The sequence below is a fragment of the Vulpes lagopus genome, chromosome 1 (assembly GCF_018345385.1).
Source record: "Vulpes lagopus strain Blue_001 chromosome 1, ASM1834538v1, whole genome shotgun sequence".
In the NCBI taxonomy this organism is placed as follows: Eukaryota; Metazoa; Chordata; class Mammalia; order Carnivora; family Canidae; genus Vulpes; species Vulpes lagopus.
Genome location: NC_054824.1, coordinates 57,207,833 through 57,224,901, shown reverse-complemented (window position 1 = coordinate 57,224,901; position 17,069 = coordinate 57,207,833). Strand labels below are relative to the sequence as shown.

The 17,069-nt window shown below is 37.6% G+C and overlaps 1 protein-coding gene across 1 annotated transcript in view; it reads right to left on the bottom strand.

The window, feature by feature from the left end:
* Window positions 1-4,697: 4,697 nt before the first annotated feature.
* The window catches only part of PTCHD4 (patched domain containing 4), a 174,060-nt gene continuing 161,688 nt past the window's right edge, over window positions 4,698-17,069 (bottom strand). Inside the window, exon 3 of the mRNA XM_041771888.1 lies at window positions 4,698-6,425. Coding sequence (XP_041627822.1) covers window positions 4,792-6,425 — 1,634 coding nt within the window. The 3' untranslated portion in view covers window positions 4,698-4,791. The remainder of the gene's footprint in view (window positions 6,426-17,069) is intronic.

The window sequence follows — 17,069 nt, the reverse complement described above, 5'->3', positions numbered from 1 at the left end:
CTTCCCATTTAGTTTAGAAATCAAAGAAATTTCCTGCTATTAAACCTACAGATAGTTCTTCCCATGGTAGACCTGATGCACAGAGTCTTTGTTACTTTCATTTATGATCTTGCAGCTTTCATTTGGATAAATACATTTAGAATCATGATTTTGAAGACAGTCTAGTAAGAAAAAAATTAGCTCATTTCCCCTATACAATATATTGGCAGATCATTGCTTAAAAGGGTTGTTGTAAATCCCTGTACTGCAGTGATGATGCTGAATCTTCTTTTCAATTTAAATGGGGAGTTCCAAGGGCATATCAATTCAGCTATAGACAGGTTTTGAGTCAATGTCATAAAATTTGTCACAAAATTATTTTGTAACACACAGAAAGACATAATTTTTGTTTCTTTGTTTTGTTTTTGAAGGGAATAAAAGTGCTTCTTTTGGAAAAAAAATGACAGTTTTCGGGTTCACATTTGAAAGGATTATCAATACCATTGGCAGAAACCTAAAGAACAGAGAGATCCCTCTAGAAAGAGTTTGAGCAAAATCATTGAGTTCTCCAACTCACAGGAGAAAAGATCTAAATTCCAGTCTCAAGGTGTTGTATTTTTCTGGTTCACCATGAGATCAGCAAACATAAGACATTAAAGTATGAGTAATTACTGACTAACACAGAATCTGCTATGTCGTTTACCTGGAAGCCAAATTTCACCTCTAGGATTTTCCAGAGGACATTCTAGAAGAGGTTGCTACCATTGACACCCAGGAAAGGCAATTTTTAAATTGTTCCCCTTGGGATGAAACTTTCTGTGAACTTTAGGCCTTTGGGACAAAACCTACAAGGCATTTATGAATAGCTGATATGAGAATTTTAATAAAAGTTGCAATAATCATGAAAATAGTGTTTTTAAAAATCTATGTACTATTAGTAACAATGCATGCATAGTGCCAGGCATTCATAACTATTTGGTTATAAAAATATGTGACTGTAATTATGGTACTTACAGTCAACTTATAAAAATACATGTAATTCTGAATGGCAATAGTTAATCCCTAGCTCTAACCATGAACCTGGAAGGATTAGAGGATTATTATGGGAAAGTGCATGGGTAATTACAAAATGGACAAAGCTCTCACCCTCTCAAATTCAACATTCAAGAATGGCTATTCTAGTATTGTAGGAGCTTCATTTGTCCGAATTCTTCTACCCTCACAAGGTAAAACCCAAATTATGTGGAAATAAATAGGGACCAAATGGGAAAGGAACACATGATACAACCTTGGTGAAGAATGATTCTTTCCTAGAATATTCATGCACAACTGTCAGAGAGGTTCACTTCCCATGGAAAAATACAAGGGATTATACTTAAGCATACCTTTCATTAAAAATGTTAGGCATGGGGGTCAACCAAATCTTTCCATAATTTAGGTGAGTACCTTTTTGGAGCTTATTAACCATCGTGGAGAATGGAGTTCTTATGCCACTTTCTACTTCAAATTTATATTCTGATGGAAGAAAACAAATCCACATTGCAGTTTAAATTCAGAAAAGGTGGTTTTTTTTTTTTTACAAACTTTTAAAATCTCTCGCTTTAAGAGAAAAACACATTTCAGCAAAATACAATATTCTACATATATGAGATACTTCCCATGGGTTCTTTTCTTCCAGGAGTTGATCGGTCATCTTCCAGCAGTAGGTATGTTCTCAATTTGAACACCATCATATTTCACAAATGGACAAAATTATGGCAGTAAACTTGAAAAAGTAGGGAGAGTTGCACATAAGCTACCAGAAAAGGCAGAGGTTGGGCATTACCTGCAAATCATGATCTCATATGTTAAAATGTATCTTGGCATTCAGTAATTGGAATTTTTGGAAATATCTGTTGCACAGTGAGGTTGGGAGGTCAGATGATGCTCATTTAGATTCCTTACAGGCTTAAATTATTTCATGAGACTGAGCAGGGGCATTTTGGGTGATAGATTAACTATTCCAGAACAAGAAATTCCATTTCAATAAATTATTGCTCCAGTTCACTAAAGAGTACCATGGTGTCCTGGAAAAGAACGTCCTTCCAAAATTCCACCCCTCTAGTCACTCGAACAATGGGAAATTCACATTTACCATACTCACTTTGATCCTTGAAGTCATAAGCAAAAAAAGAACTGTTTTCCCTCATCCAGAGACTGTCTAGATGGAGATATGATATTGGAACTTCCCTGGTGGTTTGGCAAACTATGCCACCATCCTCATATGCATTTGGCAACTGGCATGCTTGATTCTTTCTTTATAAATCAGCCTGCCAATCTTCCTTGAGTATGGCATTGTCTAAATTAATCAAGAAATAAATGACCCTAATAGGCAAGCTTTTTATAGCTTGGTAAATGAATGGAGAATGACATACCTCAGGAAGAAATGGAGTAATAGTTAATAAAATGTCTCAGCTGATTATGGCCATCTTTTGAAAGGGATGAAAGGCAAATCTTCACAAGTGGTGAGTAAACTATGAAAGAAGAATCCTCCTCCCTCTCCCCAAAACCCAACTCTCCAGAAATTTCTACTTCAGATATGAGATCATGGTCTGCAGGTCTACTAGTGTCAAATACCATTTCATTCTAGCAGAGCCATTCAGGAGGCAAAAGGCTAGGGTTATCTGTGACATGAACTTAACAAATGATGTGAGAACAATAACTATGCTTATCGCAAATGTTTTCCATACTCGATCTATTGATACTCTGCCCACATGAATGCAATTGAGAAGACATGAATCATTCTAATAGAAACTCAGTAACCTCAAGGTAGGACAAAGCAAACTTCATTTACTAAAATAAAATTTGGTTAAATGGTTTTCATTTTAGGGGCAGTTCTTTCCCTTAATATCCTGATAAACTCCTTATTCAGAAAGTACATTTATTTTGTCATTTTGTTACTTCATTAATCTATTGACTTCATTTCCAAAGACTGCAATCAGAATTAAATGGTCTGTATCTCTTTTCTGAACCTAACTGAGTCCAGGAGGTTTTTCCTTTTCTTCCCCCACTCCTCAGATTTTAATATTTTAGATTCAATTAAAATATACAACCAAAGTTGATGGGAAATAGTAGCTCTCTTCCAGGTAAGAGAGGTTACTAAAAGATTTTATAGTCACTGGACATTTGTTCAGTCCTACCTGAAAATTAACTTATTTTACTGCTTGGCATGGAAAAAGGCATTTTCTAGTAATTTTCTGTGACAGGAAGCACAGCATTAATATTAATCCATGTAAGCACCCAACAGACTAAATCTGTCTGCTGGGGAGCAGTTTGACATGTTAACTCAATGAAAACATTTACTTCGGTACTTTTTAGGAGAGAATTCAGCAGCAGTTATAGTTAATATGCCACCTTGGAGAGCTACGAACACCCTACGTGATGGCCAACCGAGGAACACTTTCCAGGTCACAAGAACAATGATATTGCAAGAAGCTACAAAACAATATTGCAGTAGTTATAGTAACCACTACTATAGTGATCATGGCCTGATCAATGTGCCAAATATTAATGCAAGGAGCACACTAGACTTTATAGGATTAGGATATTTTCCTTATGCTAAGAACCAGTTGGTGGTGCATGATGACTGGTGATGATACATTTATTCTGTTTCATTCTATGACGCCTCCTAGTTAGATCTCCTTTCTCCTACATTAATTATCTGTATTCCATGGCAGTATATTTTCATCATCTAAAATGAGAGCACTATAACTATGGTATTTCCCAGCTGTCTTTCACACACACACACACACACACACACACACACACATGTACACACATGCACGATTACACACATGTATGGACAATATGTATAAAATGCTCATTTTCAGTGGGTAAGCTCTCTGAAGGCAGCCAAATCAGCCTTCCCAAATATAGAGAATCATTCAATGCCGATGAAAAGCCTTATCAACTATTTAGCTCCAACATGAAATTTTAACACTTGTCCATGTGGTGATTGATTTAAATGCCTTTTGTGTTTTTTTACTAAAGTCATCCAAAGCTGGAATCTCAAAGACTGACATCATATGTAGAATTGAATAGGCTCACATCTGTTTTTCTTCTTTTCACACAGTTAACTAAAACCCTTGCTGTTGAAACATGAGTTGACTTTGAATTGCCATTAATGCGTCTATATTTGGCTAAGGCTGATTTGACTTTTTAGAGAAAGGCCAGCCCATCTGCAAATGGACACTTTCTTCCACGCAAACATCAATGTACACTAAAGACAAGTCTAGGTATATGTATATATGGCATATATACATATATATGTACATGTAAAATGGATTGGGAAGTCCTTTGGTTTAGACGGGATTAAATATGTACTTCCCAAGTGCATAGGTTTCCTTTGACCAACCTGTTCAAAACACAAATAAGAGAAGTGCCATGGCAATTTTGACATTTCCTATCATCTTCCCTATTTAGAGGCCTCCTTTCCTCTCCTCTCCTTTTTTCTTAAGCATTCTATTTTTGAAAGCAATTAGAGCTTTTGGCCTTCTTACACCCCATTGGTTTGTCCATTCCTTGGAAGAGCTCCAAGATCACATCCACAAACTTATCTTTAGTGGAGAACAAGGTTGCAAAGAACATTTCCCTCTTCCTTGATTCTGTCTTCCCCCCAAGAAGTGGACACCTTGATGTGTCATGAACAATTCACTCTTGATCTGACTTTCCTTGTTACCCCTGGCCAGCCCAAGCAGCTGAGGTCTGAGCTTTACTCTCCCTGCATCATTGTGCAATACTGGAAAAGAAAAAAAATCCATTTGTCTACACCCTTCAGACTGTGGTGACATGATCAGGGTTCTCTTGAATTTCTATGCATTCAATTTCCTCTCTCTCCTTTCGTTTGGCGCGTTTCTTTTTCTTGTGGTGCTTTTTGGAAGGGGGGAAAAAGGTTAGGAACACAGGTAAGATAACAAAACAGTGCAGAAGTGTGCAACCCCCAGTGAGCAGCAAGCATTTAAACAGTGTGAAGGTCAGGTTCGAAGGCACAAATAGGAGGGGGACCAACCCAATAAGAAAAGAAGTAACATTTTGCAAAATGGCTGTCCCATGCTCTTGTAGGGAGCTTTTTATACATTGTGTTCGGGTGTGCTCAGTTGCTAATACAAATGTGTAAAGCAGTGGTGCACAGTGGTCAATGGCAAAATTTAAAGTGTAGATAAGGCACAAGATAGAAATGCAATCCATGTCGACGTTCCATAATGTCATTAAGCCCAGAACGCCCAGCTCAATTGAGGTGACGCTAAGAATTAGCCAGAAGTTTCCCAGAGGGTGGATCACTAGGAAAAAAGTCAGGATTAACACCAGGAGAACACCAAAGCCTGCAATCAGAACAGGCACTGTGACAGACAAGCCATAGTGATCCATGAACACAAAGGAGGGGTTGAACACGATGAATCGGATGCTCTTTGATAGGGACAGGGGCCTCAATTTTTCCAACACTTCTATGACTTCCTTCTGCTTGTCTCTGCTAGTCCTGGCCACCAGATACAAGCGAGAAGCAATAATGTTGTTTTCATCCCCTGCCTTGGAGAAGATGATATCGTTTCGAAAATGCTGGAATTCTGGCTTTTTTAAAAATGAACTTTGTAGGACACTGATAAAGTCACTCTTGTTATTGGCACTGATGTTGCTAACTTTCAGGAACTGGTAATACTGCTCCACCCATGACACTGCAGTGAACCCACTACAGAGTCTCCGCAGATCCTCCTGGACGCTGCTGTTCCAGTACTCCAGGGGCTCGTAGATGTAGAATCCTATCACTGGGCTGTAGTTGCTGAAATATTTCTGCTGAACCATGGCATAGGAAACGCTCGGGGAATCACTGGCTAGTAGATTGATGATGTTGGCTCTGTCACTGATCTGCAAGCACCCCATGAAGGAGAAGGAGGCATATATGAGATAGAGGATGACAACAAATGGCTTCACGTAGATATTGGTAATCCATTCATTGTAATGTTCGCGGAGGAAGTGCTGAATGAAATGGTGCTGGTAGGGGTTCGTCTCATGATGGGATGTCTGTTGATGCCCATCACTCATCACTGTCTGGAACCACACTGGTTTGCGGTCCAGGTATTCTGCAGAGGGGATCTTACAGCAAAAGATGCTATGGTAGCGGTTTTGCTCGAGTTGGCCAGCAAAGACCAGACAGGAGCCAAAGAATGAGAAAATGTAGAAGTAGTTCAACAGAATGGAGACACACATGTTCTGACAGAAGACCTTCACAGCCTCTATGTTTGTGAATGGGCTGGCACCCATGCCAAAGGTAATGAAGTACAAGGAGCTGGTCATGGTATAGGTGACCATCACATCAGAATAGGCATCTGCCACCCTGTCTTTGAAGGGCAAATTCTCTCTTGTTCTCCGCCATCCAGACAGAAGCTCAAATACTCCTTTAGTTCCATGACCTAGTTTTTTAAAAAAAGAAAAAGAATAATTGTTTTTATTTCCTCCTATGGTTCAAGTGAGTTCTTTATAGATTATCTATGCTAAGCAGTGCTTTAAACTCCAGTCTGCAAAATGCTATGATCCTCCTACCAGGGTCTCAAAATTTGAGTTACGCAACGGGATATATTTAGTTCCTGTGCCCACTTCGGAAAAGTCCAAATTCATTGGTATTCTGGGTAAAACAAAACATGTGTTATCTGTCTTATTGATTCAACAAGTCATAAGTGCAATTAACATTATTATGTTATTTTCTCACCCTGCCCACATGTTGTCTCCCTAAATGAGTCACGAATCCCGAATGGCAGGGGGTGTCATTCATGCATCTCCAAATGCCCCTCGACACCAATTGAATGCCTGATCAACTGATGCATTGACTGATAATCCCTAACCTCCATTTGAAGCTGACTTACATACTGCTTTAGGAAATCATAAGATGATTTTAAACACTTAAAAATCACTTTACATTGATTTTACAATGTTCATAATCTGCTTGGTGGCCAAATGGCTTAGAAACCAATTCCTATAGATTTGATTAATTAACATTAGATGTGAATTGAAAAAAAACCTGCCAGGTCACATAAAAGACAGGGCAAAACCTTCAGGGTGACAGATCACAGCAAGCATTTCCTTTGGGCTCCTCACAGAGCTTTTATTCACGCAGTATGGATGCTAACAGTTGCTTCATTAAAGTGGATGGGGAATGCTTCTTTTTGATCAACTTCTGTGCACTCTTTAATAAGGGTAAAGAAGAAAAAGCTTCATTCAACAAATATTTCTTGAGCACTTGCTATGTACCAAATACAGTTAGATACTGAACTGTTCCCCCGCCTCCCACCATGCCCCCTCCCTCCAGGAACTTAACAGCTCTTAAGATAGTACCACTTGCTTCCTTATCAGCAAAAGTTGAAAGCCACTGGGAAAGTAAAGATATCATACCATACCTTCAATTCCCTTGTTTTTACTTCCCTGAATTAGTTCTGTCAATTACCAGCCACAATATATCAATTGGTAACTTTCTGAGTGAGTGAAAATTTCAAAGATCACTCTTGCCCTTGTCGGCAAAATGATACTACACACAAACCTTTTCTATGAATGGATACAAGCTGTGTTTGGGCTCTTCTCCAAGAAATCCATTAGACAAAAATGTGGCTTGAAGGCATAAAATGACCTAGTTCAAGAAAACTCGGAAAATGGACATTATGTGGCACCTGGATATTGTAGCATTTCACTTAGTAATGCTTTAACAAACATGATGGATGGAGTCTTACTATAACTACTGATCTTGTGTTGTTGATAGGGTTGCTAATAAGCCTACATAATTTTTCCCATTCTTTGTTACTTTTATTTGGGACTGCGATGGCACAATTAAAAATTATTTCTCAGCTTACCTTTCAACCAGAGGTGGCTTATATGACATATTTCTGGGTAATGTAACTGATGGTCACCTTAAGATGGTTATTAGAAAACCAGAAGGAGCTTTTGCCCTAAATGGCATCATGGAGCCACCAATAAGAGCCACAGTCTACCATCTTCTCTAAGTCTCTTTAGGGAGAGTCAAATCTCCATTTGTCTAAGCCACTGGAAGTACAGTTATTACATGCAGCTGCATCTATTCCTAACCAACAAAGTTTTTTGGGTAAGTTAACAATTCTGAAACGTGTTTTATGAGCATCTAAGAATTCTTGCTTTATAGTTAGACTATAGTATTTATGGGTTTAAATATGCCTAACACTAATATTTGATTTTAAAGATACATGGTTACACCTATATTGAGAATTTTTATTAATCACTAATTGTTATTGCATTGGAGTTCTTCTTATCCTAATTATAAAGCCTATTATCCTCCAAAGTTCTCTCTTGAGTTCTCAGTCAGAAAAGATAAGTTTATCCTAGCAAGTAGAAAGGTTAGGCAAATTACATTTAGGTATAAGATAAGTTTTTGTTTGTTTTTATTTTTTTTTGCAGATTTTTTTGGAAGCAATGATCTATTCCTTCTTGGATTTAATTACTGGCCCAACATATATGTAAGTTAAGTCTAATGATTTTTTTAAGTCTACTGATTCTTGTCATTAATTCTTTATTTCTGTCTTCTGCAAGATTCCTTGACCAAAAAGAATACTTGTTATTTCATTCTCTTGATAAATATGTAATATTAGGATATTAGCTGAAGTAATTAAAATAATTCCTTAATTAGAGCTCTTTTCTTCTGAAATGAGGACTCTTGCTATCTTTGTAGTCATAAGGAGGGAAAAGGCTACATGGGGCTGAAGCTAAATTTGGCTTCCTTTGCTAATGGTCACTTTTATGGAATATTAGGTACACTATGTAGGTCAGATTGTTGCTTTATATAGTACAAAGGTCTGTACGTGTGGGAAGATGATGCTAAATCGTTTTAGGTTAAGTAACCACTCTAAGTGTGATAAAGACTGAAAACAAAATTTCCAAACTTTGGAGAGGGCATATTTTATCCCATTCATAGGTTTAGATATTTTACAGGCCATTCCTACTGATACTCATTTGATTCTCACTGTAATCTGGCCATTTCCTAGCAGTTCAGATATATTACCTGCTTCAGCCATGGTAGCCTTTGCTCTCCCTGTGAACCCGTCCATGATCAATCCTATCTTCTTAGTTTTATTCATGCTATTTTCTCTGCCTTACAATACCTTCTCCTCATTGCTGGTCATATGGAAATTCTGTCCATCGGTCTGCTGAGCATCAGCTCAATTCTCTAATTTGCCGGGAAGCCATCTCTGACAATTCCAGACATAATGATTTTTTCTCCTCCTTAAAGTCTTACCGCACTAATTAGTTACTCATTTTGGCACACAACCATGCACTGTTTTGCTCTGGAACAAAATGGTGTTCTTAGGATATGTTCTTTTTCTTTGGTTAGATTGTGAGGTCTTCAAGGTCAGAGAGTACATTTGATGTTACTTATATACTCTGCAGAACACCTGGAACTTAAGTGATAGATGCCCAGAAGATGTCCACTAATCTCTTGTTGAATTCAATCAAGTTTTGATTCTAGATGGGTCAAAGAAATGTATTGTTTAATTACTTTTTCTGAAATTTATTATGCATCTTTATATCTACATTAGTTGTGTCCAGAAGAGCTATACACTTTTAATTCAGTTCAACCCAATATATATTTGTTATACACAAAGACCTATACTAGTCAACATATAAAACATAAAGGTAAATAAGAAACACAATATTTTCCAATATCTGTCAGAACAGAACGTCATTTTTTTACTTGAGTAATTCTGAGACAGAGAGCATAGCTTCTAATACATATGAATTTTAGAAGCAGTCCCATAGGGTGGTCAGAAACATTCCTATCTTCTAACTAGATGCCAGTAGCACACTCCACAGTTGTGACCACCAAATATATCTCCAGACATTGCCAAATGCTGACTGGGGGACAAATTACCCCTGATTGAGAATTACTAGTATAGTCAAAAGAAAAAGATAGTATACACACACACACACACACACACGCGCGCTTTAATCACCTTTTTCTGATTATAAAAACATGACATATTTCCATAAAAAAATTGTGAAAGATGGAAAAAAATGGTGAAAAAATTATTTCATAGTCCTATAACACAGATAATTGCTGTTAACAATTTTGTGTATTGGGATCCCTGGGTGGCGCAGCGGTTTGGCGCCTGCCTTTGGCCCAGGGCACGATCCTGAAGACCCGGGATCGAATCCCATGTCGGGCTCCCGGTGCATGGAGCCTGCTTCTCCTCCCTCTGCCTGTGTCTCTGCCTCTCTCTCTCTCTCTGTGACTATCATAAATAAAATAAAATTAAAAAAAAACAATTTTGTGTATTTTTTCCAGTTTTGTATGTATGTATTAAACTTACTCAACCATCCATCCATCCAGACTGGTAACTACTTAGTTATTTCATGGAACAGGGATCCTGTAAGAAGAAATTAGAATTTGGGATTACTCTTGCTGCTGTTCATTTGGCTCCTGTCAACCATAGAGAGCCTATTTTTAGACCTCTGAAGTATTTGCTCTCTTGGTTTCTTGCTTTGTACTTTGGTTTCCGTTCTGAGGCTGATACCATTTTTTGAATATCAGCTTACTTGAAAGAAGCCCTAACTCTCTATCATAGCTTTTTAAAAGGGCATATGCACTATTTTTCCATTGTTACTGAGGGTCCTATTCCAATTCAGACAAGATACCTGCGATCAATCTCAGATAATGATGATGGAACACGTGTGAATGTGACTTGCCTCACCAAACAAGGACCTGAACTGATTCTATTATATTTCTTCTTGGTACCTTAGTCCTGACAGTTCTTTGCTTCTGTCCCTTTCTACCAAAATCCTTAAGTCTTACCTAAGGCCTAAGTTTGTATTACGAACAACTCCATTCAAGTTGCTGACTGGTGAGAGACATGTATATGAGCAATCATATTAGAATACCGTAATAAGTGGCTCAACTGGGACATTATTAGATAACTAATCTTCCTCTCGGCAGAGTTTCGGGAAGGAACAGGGAGAGCACTTTTAGGAGTAAAAATGCTTTGGACAGAGCTGGAACTGGGAGAAAAATTCAAGGAGGGAAATGAATCAGAATAAAAGATTTGTGTGTATGTGTGTGTACTGAATATTCCAAAAGTCTTTAGGGATGTTGTTGGGAGGCCTCTTTCCAAATAGAAGCAAATGGAAGCATTGTCAATAACAAGCAAAACTTATATAACATCTGGCTAATCTACTCTATTTAACAATAATTTATGAAGTTCTGCTATTTACAATGGACGAATATGGAAAAAAAATGAGGATTATGTGGATCCTTCTTTTGGTCATGGCATTGCAGGTCAGCCAGAGGGAAAAATCTTAAATGGTTAAAATGTAAAAACATGTATTTTTTTAAAAAATTTACATTTATTTATTCATGAGAGACACAGAGATAAGCATATACATAGGCAGAGGGAGAAGCAAGCTCCTTGCAGGGAGCCTGATGCAGGCCTTGATCCCAGGACCCTGGGATCATGACCTGAGCCGAAGGCAGATGCTCAACCACTGAGCCACCCACGTGCCCCTAAAAACATGTATTTTTGTTACCAAATAAAACTGATTTCAGTCCTAAATGAGTTGAACAATATTCAGAACTGGTTATAATTCCATTTGAACCTGAAGTAGACACTTTACAACTAAAGAGGACTTCTAAAGTCAGATAGATTTCTGAGAACAGATTCCTTCCCACATTTAACAACATTTCTCTAAACTCCAGCATTTCAGTGCGAACTTCACGCTGTGGTTGCACCTACGGTGCTGTAGGAAAACTCTGGTGACATGGTTTGGCCCAAAATGACTTCCTTCAAAGGGATGTTATTCATTTGTAAATTGAATATAAATTCTACAGTTGCCAAATGGCAACTGGATGGATCCCAAATCCAATCTCTCCCAAATCCAGAATTCCAAAGAAAATACTTTTAACAAGGGTTAAATCCAATCAGAACTAATTGTAACTGATTCAATTAGTGCTCCCTACTGGGCTTTTCTTGATATATTGCTCTAATAAGCACCATCTGTGAGTTTCTAATTCTTTCTAATCAGCTGAATTAGAATTCTCTTCATTTGCCTTGAGATGATGTACTAGTGGGCCTCCCTTTATACTTGAATATGTCAAGCCTTCAGAAGGTCATGAGAGTTTGACATCTCCTTTTTCAGTGACATCAGAAATAAAGGTAAAAATAATATTCCTTCCTTCTTATGACCTGCTCCAGAGAAATTTTTTTACTTTCTCTGAGCATTTATTCCTGCTTTGGTTAGCTATGCCTTCAGTAATTGTGTTTATGGAAATCACCCCTGAGTTCAGGTGGAAATGAGTATTTTAATTTTCTATTGGGCTCTAAGGCTATATGACTTCCCCATACCAATCAAATGAATAAACAGTGAATAAAAAAAAATCCAGTCAACTGAACCAGTAATGCAGCTAACAGCAGCAGCAAAACAAAATCTGGGTACTGAATCATTCTGAGTTACCATTCACTTGTTCAGTGTTACACAGGATCCTTATCCATTGTTCCTTCTGCTTAGTTAGCTGTTCCTACTTCTATTTTAAAGATACCACTCAAGCATGATCTCATCTCTAATGCCTTCTGCTTGCCCTCTTCATCCCTAACTCAGATGCTTAGAAGCCTTTCTGTGTTCCAACACATATGGTAGTGCTTACTACTACACCCAACTAAAATTATCTACTGGTATGCCTGTTTTTCATGTAAGTCTGTAAGTTCCTCACTATCTATGTTAGGCACTGTCATTTCTATTTTTGTATTTCAATTATTTGACACTGATTGGTGTTCAACAAATGTTTGTGAATTTGAATTGGCCATGATCTGTGTCTAGTCTTAAAGGTATTTTTAAGTGTTCTTCCAAAGATTATTACTCACAGCTCTATATCCAGCATAAGCATCTGTGAAATATAATTTGCCTCATTTTACTGAAAAGGACATTTGCTGAGTGTTACTCAGTGATTATATGGCAGAGGTGGTGATAGATATCAATGACGTTCAATTGCAAAATTAGCATGTAATTAATCAATTTGGCTGGTTCAGCATTATAGATGTCTGTGAAGAATGGAATATGAAATTATAAAGCTTGTTCTAAACTGTTATTTGGCAGGATAGAAATGAATTTATAAGATACCTTCTACCCAAGAGAGAGATTTTTTAGACATTTTCTAAACCCAGTGTGTCTAACCTAGATGTGATGATAAATGTGTATTTGTAGACTGATTAATTTAAATCAGAATAAATAGATGATTATCAAACTCTGTTCTTAAAGATGGCCAAGGATTTTGCCTTTTAATACCTATAGAGCCCCAAAAAACGTAGAGTAGGAAGTTATTTGACAGGAATATCTAAGCCACTGTTGCCAGGGGGCATATTGGATTGTTTTACCAGAAACTGTGATGGTATTGTGTAATGAGGGGAGGGAAGGTCTAGCTTCATATCAAGCAGGAAGCCACTGCTCTTGAAACGTCCCCATCCCAGTACAGAATGAAGGAGGCTCAATCAGAGCGTAAAGAGGTGGCATATTGCAACAAAAAGAGGAATTCAAAATGAATCTGAACAGACACTCATCTCTCAGCATTTAGCAGGAGGTTAGAGGATTTCATTGTGTACCTAAGAAGAAAAAAATGGAATCTAGTAACCTTCTCATTGTACGGTTTTCAATGATGTTGTGTATTTTATACATATCTTAATGCATAGAAAAGGGTAGATAGTCTCACTCCTGAGTTGCATTCCATCATTTTTGCTAATTTATGTTGTATTTCTGCATTAAGTTAAATTGAAAAAATCTAGTATGCATGTGTATGTGTGTTTCCTCATACACACATGTATATTGTTTTAAAACCTGGTGACTATTGCTGCTAAGGTTTTAATACTCCAAGTGGGCAAAATTAGGTAAGTAACATGATTTGGTATTGTGGTTAGTAGCACAAAAGTAGCCAAATCCAGAGTTTGAGTTTGTTTTTTTATTTTTTAAAGATTTATTTATTTGATAAAGAGAGAGAGTGAGAATGAGTGTGGTGGGTGGGTTGAGGGGCGAGAGAGAGAGAGAGAGAGAGAGAGAGAGAGAGAATATCCCGAAGCAGCTTCCCTACTGAGCAGCTGAGTGTGGAGCATGATGAGGCTCAATTCCAGGACCCTGAGGTCATGACCTGAGCTGAAATTAAGAGTCCGATGCTGAGCCAATTGAGCCACCCAGTCACCCCCCAGATTGCTTGAGTTTAAATTGCAGGTCTCTTTCTTCCTAGTTCAGTGACCTTGAGTAGGTTATTTTTTTAAACATTCCATTTCTCAGTTTCCTCTTTTATGTAATGAGATGACAATGCAATGAGATGACTACCTTATAGGATTAGTATGAGTTTTAGATAAATTTAAATATGTGCTGAGCATACAGTAAGTGCTATTTTGAATGGAAAGAAAAGTTCAGTGCTGGCAACTGCAGGATGCTTGCATGGAGAACATTCCCAATCATTTGACTTGGAGTGCCACTTCTGAATGCAGCTTGGTTACCACTGTCTTTACCGCCACAGCTGAGTTGGCTTTTGAGAGGGATCCCCGGTGCTCTCTTTTCAGCTTTCCTTATTGCAGGGCCTCAGTGCTGCCAAAAGCTGAAGCAGCCCTGCAGAACCAGCACATGTACGATGGCCTGCTTTCCTATCCTCTCCCTTTCTCTGGTGTTCCCATTCAGGGGAAAAAGGCTGTGAGCAAAGTTTTTTTTCTCAGTGCTTTCAATGTCTTTCAGGTTCTATGAAGTGAATATACATTATTTTTAGAAAAAGAAAAGCAGCCCTGACATCTGAGTGCTGTCAAGTTGGTCTTGGGTGTTGCCAGGAGCTGCTGGGCTTAGTGTTATCCTGCTGACCACAGTCAGCCTGGAAGAACTGCATCAGAGAAGACCAGTCTGTGACTGGGATGGACTGAGACCAAAGAAGACGACTCCATAATTATGACTGAGTATAAGCAAAACACAAAAAGCCAAAATGGACCAAATATCCTCTGATACCAAGAGTTGTAGGAATGATTGCCATTTCTTTACTAATCACAGCTTAGTCTTGATCTCTTGGTCTCCAGTCTGGTCTTCTGGCCTTCTAGGTATAAAGATTGTTAAGATAGCTGATCATCCAATTATCTTCTCTTCTTGACAGTAAGCAACCATGCTACTTTGAACCCTCGTCCAAACCACCTAACACTTATAAAAGTCATAGAAATCCATTCTAATACCCTATTCCTCATTGCTCCATGGTACCCAATGGTATGTGTTCTTCCTCAATAATGAATCAATTAACCCAAATCCGTTCAATTATAGTAGTATTCCTGGTGGTCTTTGTTTGGAGGGCATTGCCATTTTATTATACCTTTGGAACACAAAATAAATTAAAACTTTTATTGTTATAGGAGTTAGAGCAGGAGTACTGAGTCAAAGTTAAACCCTGGTGGACTTGAATTTCCAAACCAAGGGATCGCCTGCTGAAGGAAGAAATATTTTTGTTGCTTTATCAGTGAAAAAAAAAAAAAAACAACAACAACAACAGTTGACCACGTAAGAAGTGGGAAGATGTTCTGAGAGGAAAATAACACAGATACTAATATAAGGAAAGTGAGGAGGAGCCATGTGGAACTAAAAAGGTTGTTGTTTGAAGTGAAGAAGAGCGATTAGTGGAAGAAGGGTGGTTGTGCTGAAAATCTTAGGATTGTCAACAAAAGTGGATTTGTAGTTTGTAAACTAAACACAGCATATGCTTAAAAAAAATCAAGACCAAGACTAAGGGGTCATATAGAAAAAGAAAATAATAAATACAAGAATTTGTAGGAATGAATGAAAATTAAGATATAGTGTTTATTGAGGTAAAGACATTTAAAGAACAAAAATTAGTTAGAAGAATTAATTCATTTGAAGGACATTTCCTGCGTGCCTCCCATTAGGAAAATGTGGTAGAATGTCATCTTTCTGAAGTTTAATAACTCCTATTTGTCCCACTTGAAAACCACATCACATCCATATGTCTGAATTTAGCACTTCATTAATTACAAGCTTTGGGGATCTTCTATCCTATAAAGAGGAAAAGTGGTGATAAATTAGGATTTCTGTAACACTGAGATCTGGAGAATGCTTTTAAAATGTCTGGTTTAATCACTGGCAAACACATTTGAAATGGAAGTAATCCTACTTAGCATACTTAAATTATGCATAGTTTCAGTTTCCTAATAAATATCGTTCAAAAGAAATCTTCAAAGTTGTAGCATGAACGCTTGTAGAAGTGTAGTGCTTCAAAGGGCAAGTTTTCTGGGAGCATCCTTGAGCATTTGCTGCCTTTCTCACCAATGAAAATGAAATAAAAAGATCCCATGGGCTGGAATTTCTCTCTGAACAGAATAGCCTAAAAGCCAGTGGAAACTCAACTAAAACTAACCAGAAAACTCAGGAATTGGATCATTTGAATAGTCATTAAGTTAATCAACCATAAATTCCTTTTTGATTCAACTTTTATTGCTTGATTAACTTTATTGGAGATCTCTCTAAAATGCATTAGACTTGTATTCCTCTTCTGTGTCCTGTCCTAAAGGAAGGAAGAAAGGAAGGAAAGAAGGAAGGAAGGAAGGAAGGAAGGAAGGAAGGAAGGAAGGAAAGAAAGAAAGAAGGAAGGAAGGAAGGAAGGAGGAAAAGAAAGAGTGAATGAAAGGGAGGAAGAAAGAAAGGAAGAAGAAGAAAAGGCAAAATGTGTAGCAATGAAAAGAATGTACTTAGGAGTAACACATTTTGGATCCAGTTCTGGCTATACGTATAACCATGTGATGTGGAGAGAATGAATTATTTTAACACGTCTATGTGCTTCACTTTCCTAGTCTAAAGAATGAGGATAAAATGGTACCTATTTTAAGGGATTAATATGAAGATTAAACGAGATAATAGTTAAAATGTGCCTATAGCACTGCCTGGCATACAGGAAGCACTCAAAGTGTGAGCTATTATTATTTATTAAATAATAGTCTTCAGAGTTGTCATTATATTATGCACAGATATTCCAGAGGCAATATGGCATAGGGACTAAAAAGTTGCATTCTGTGGGT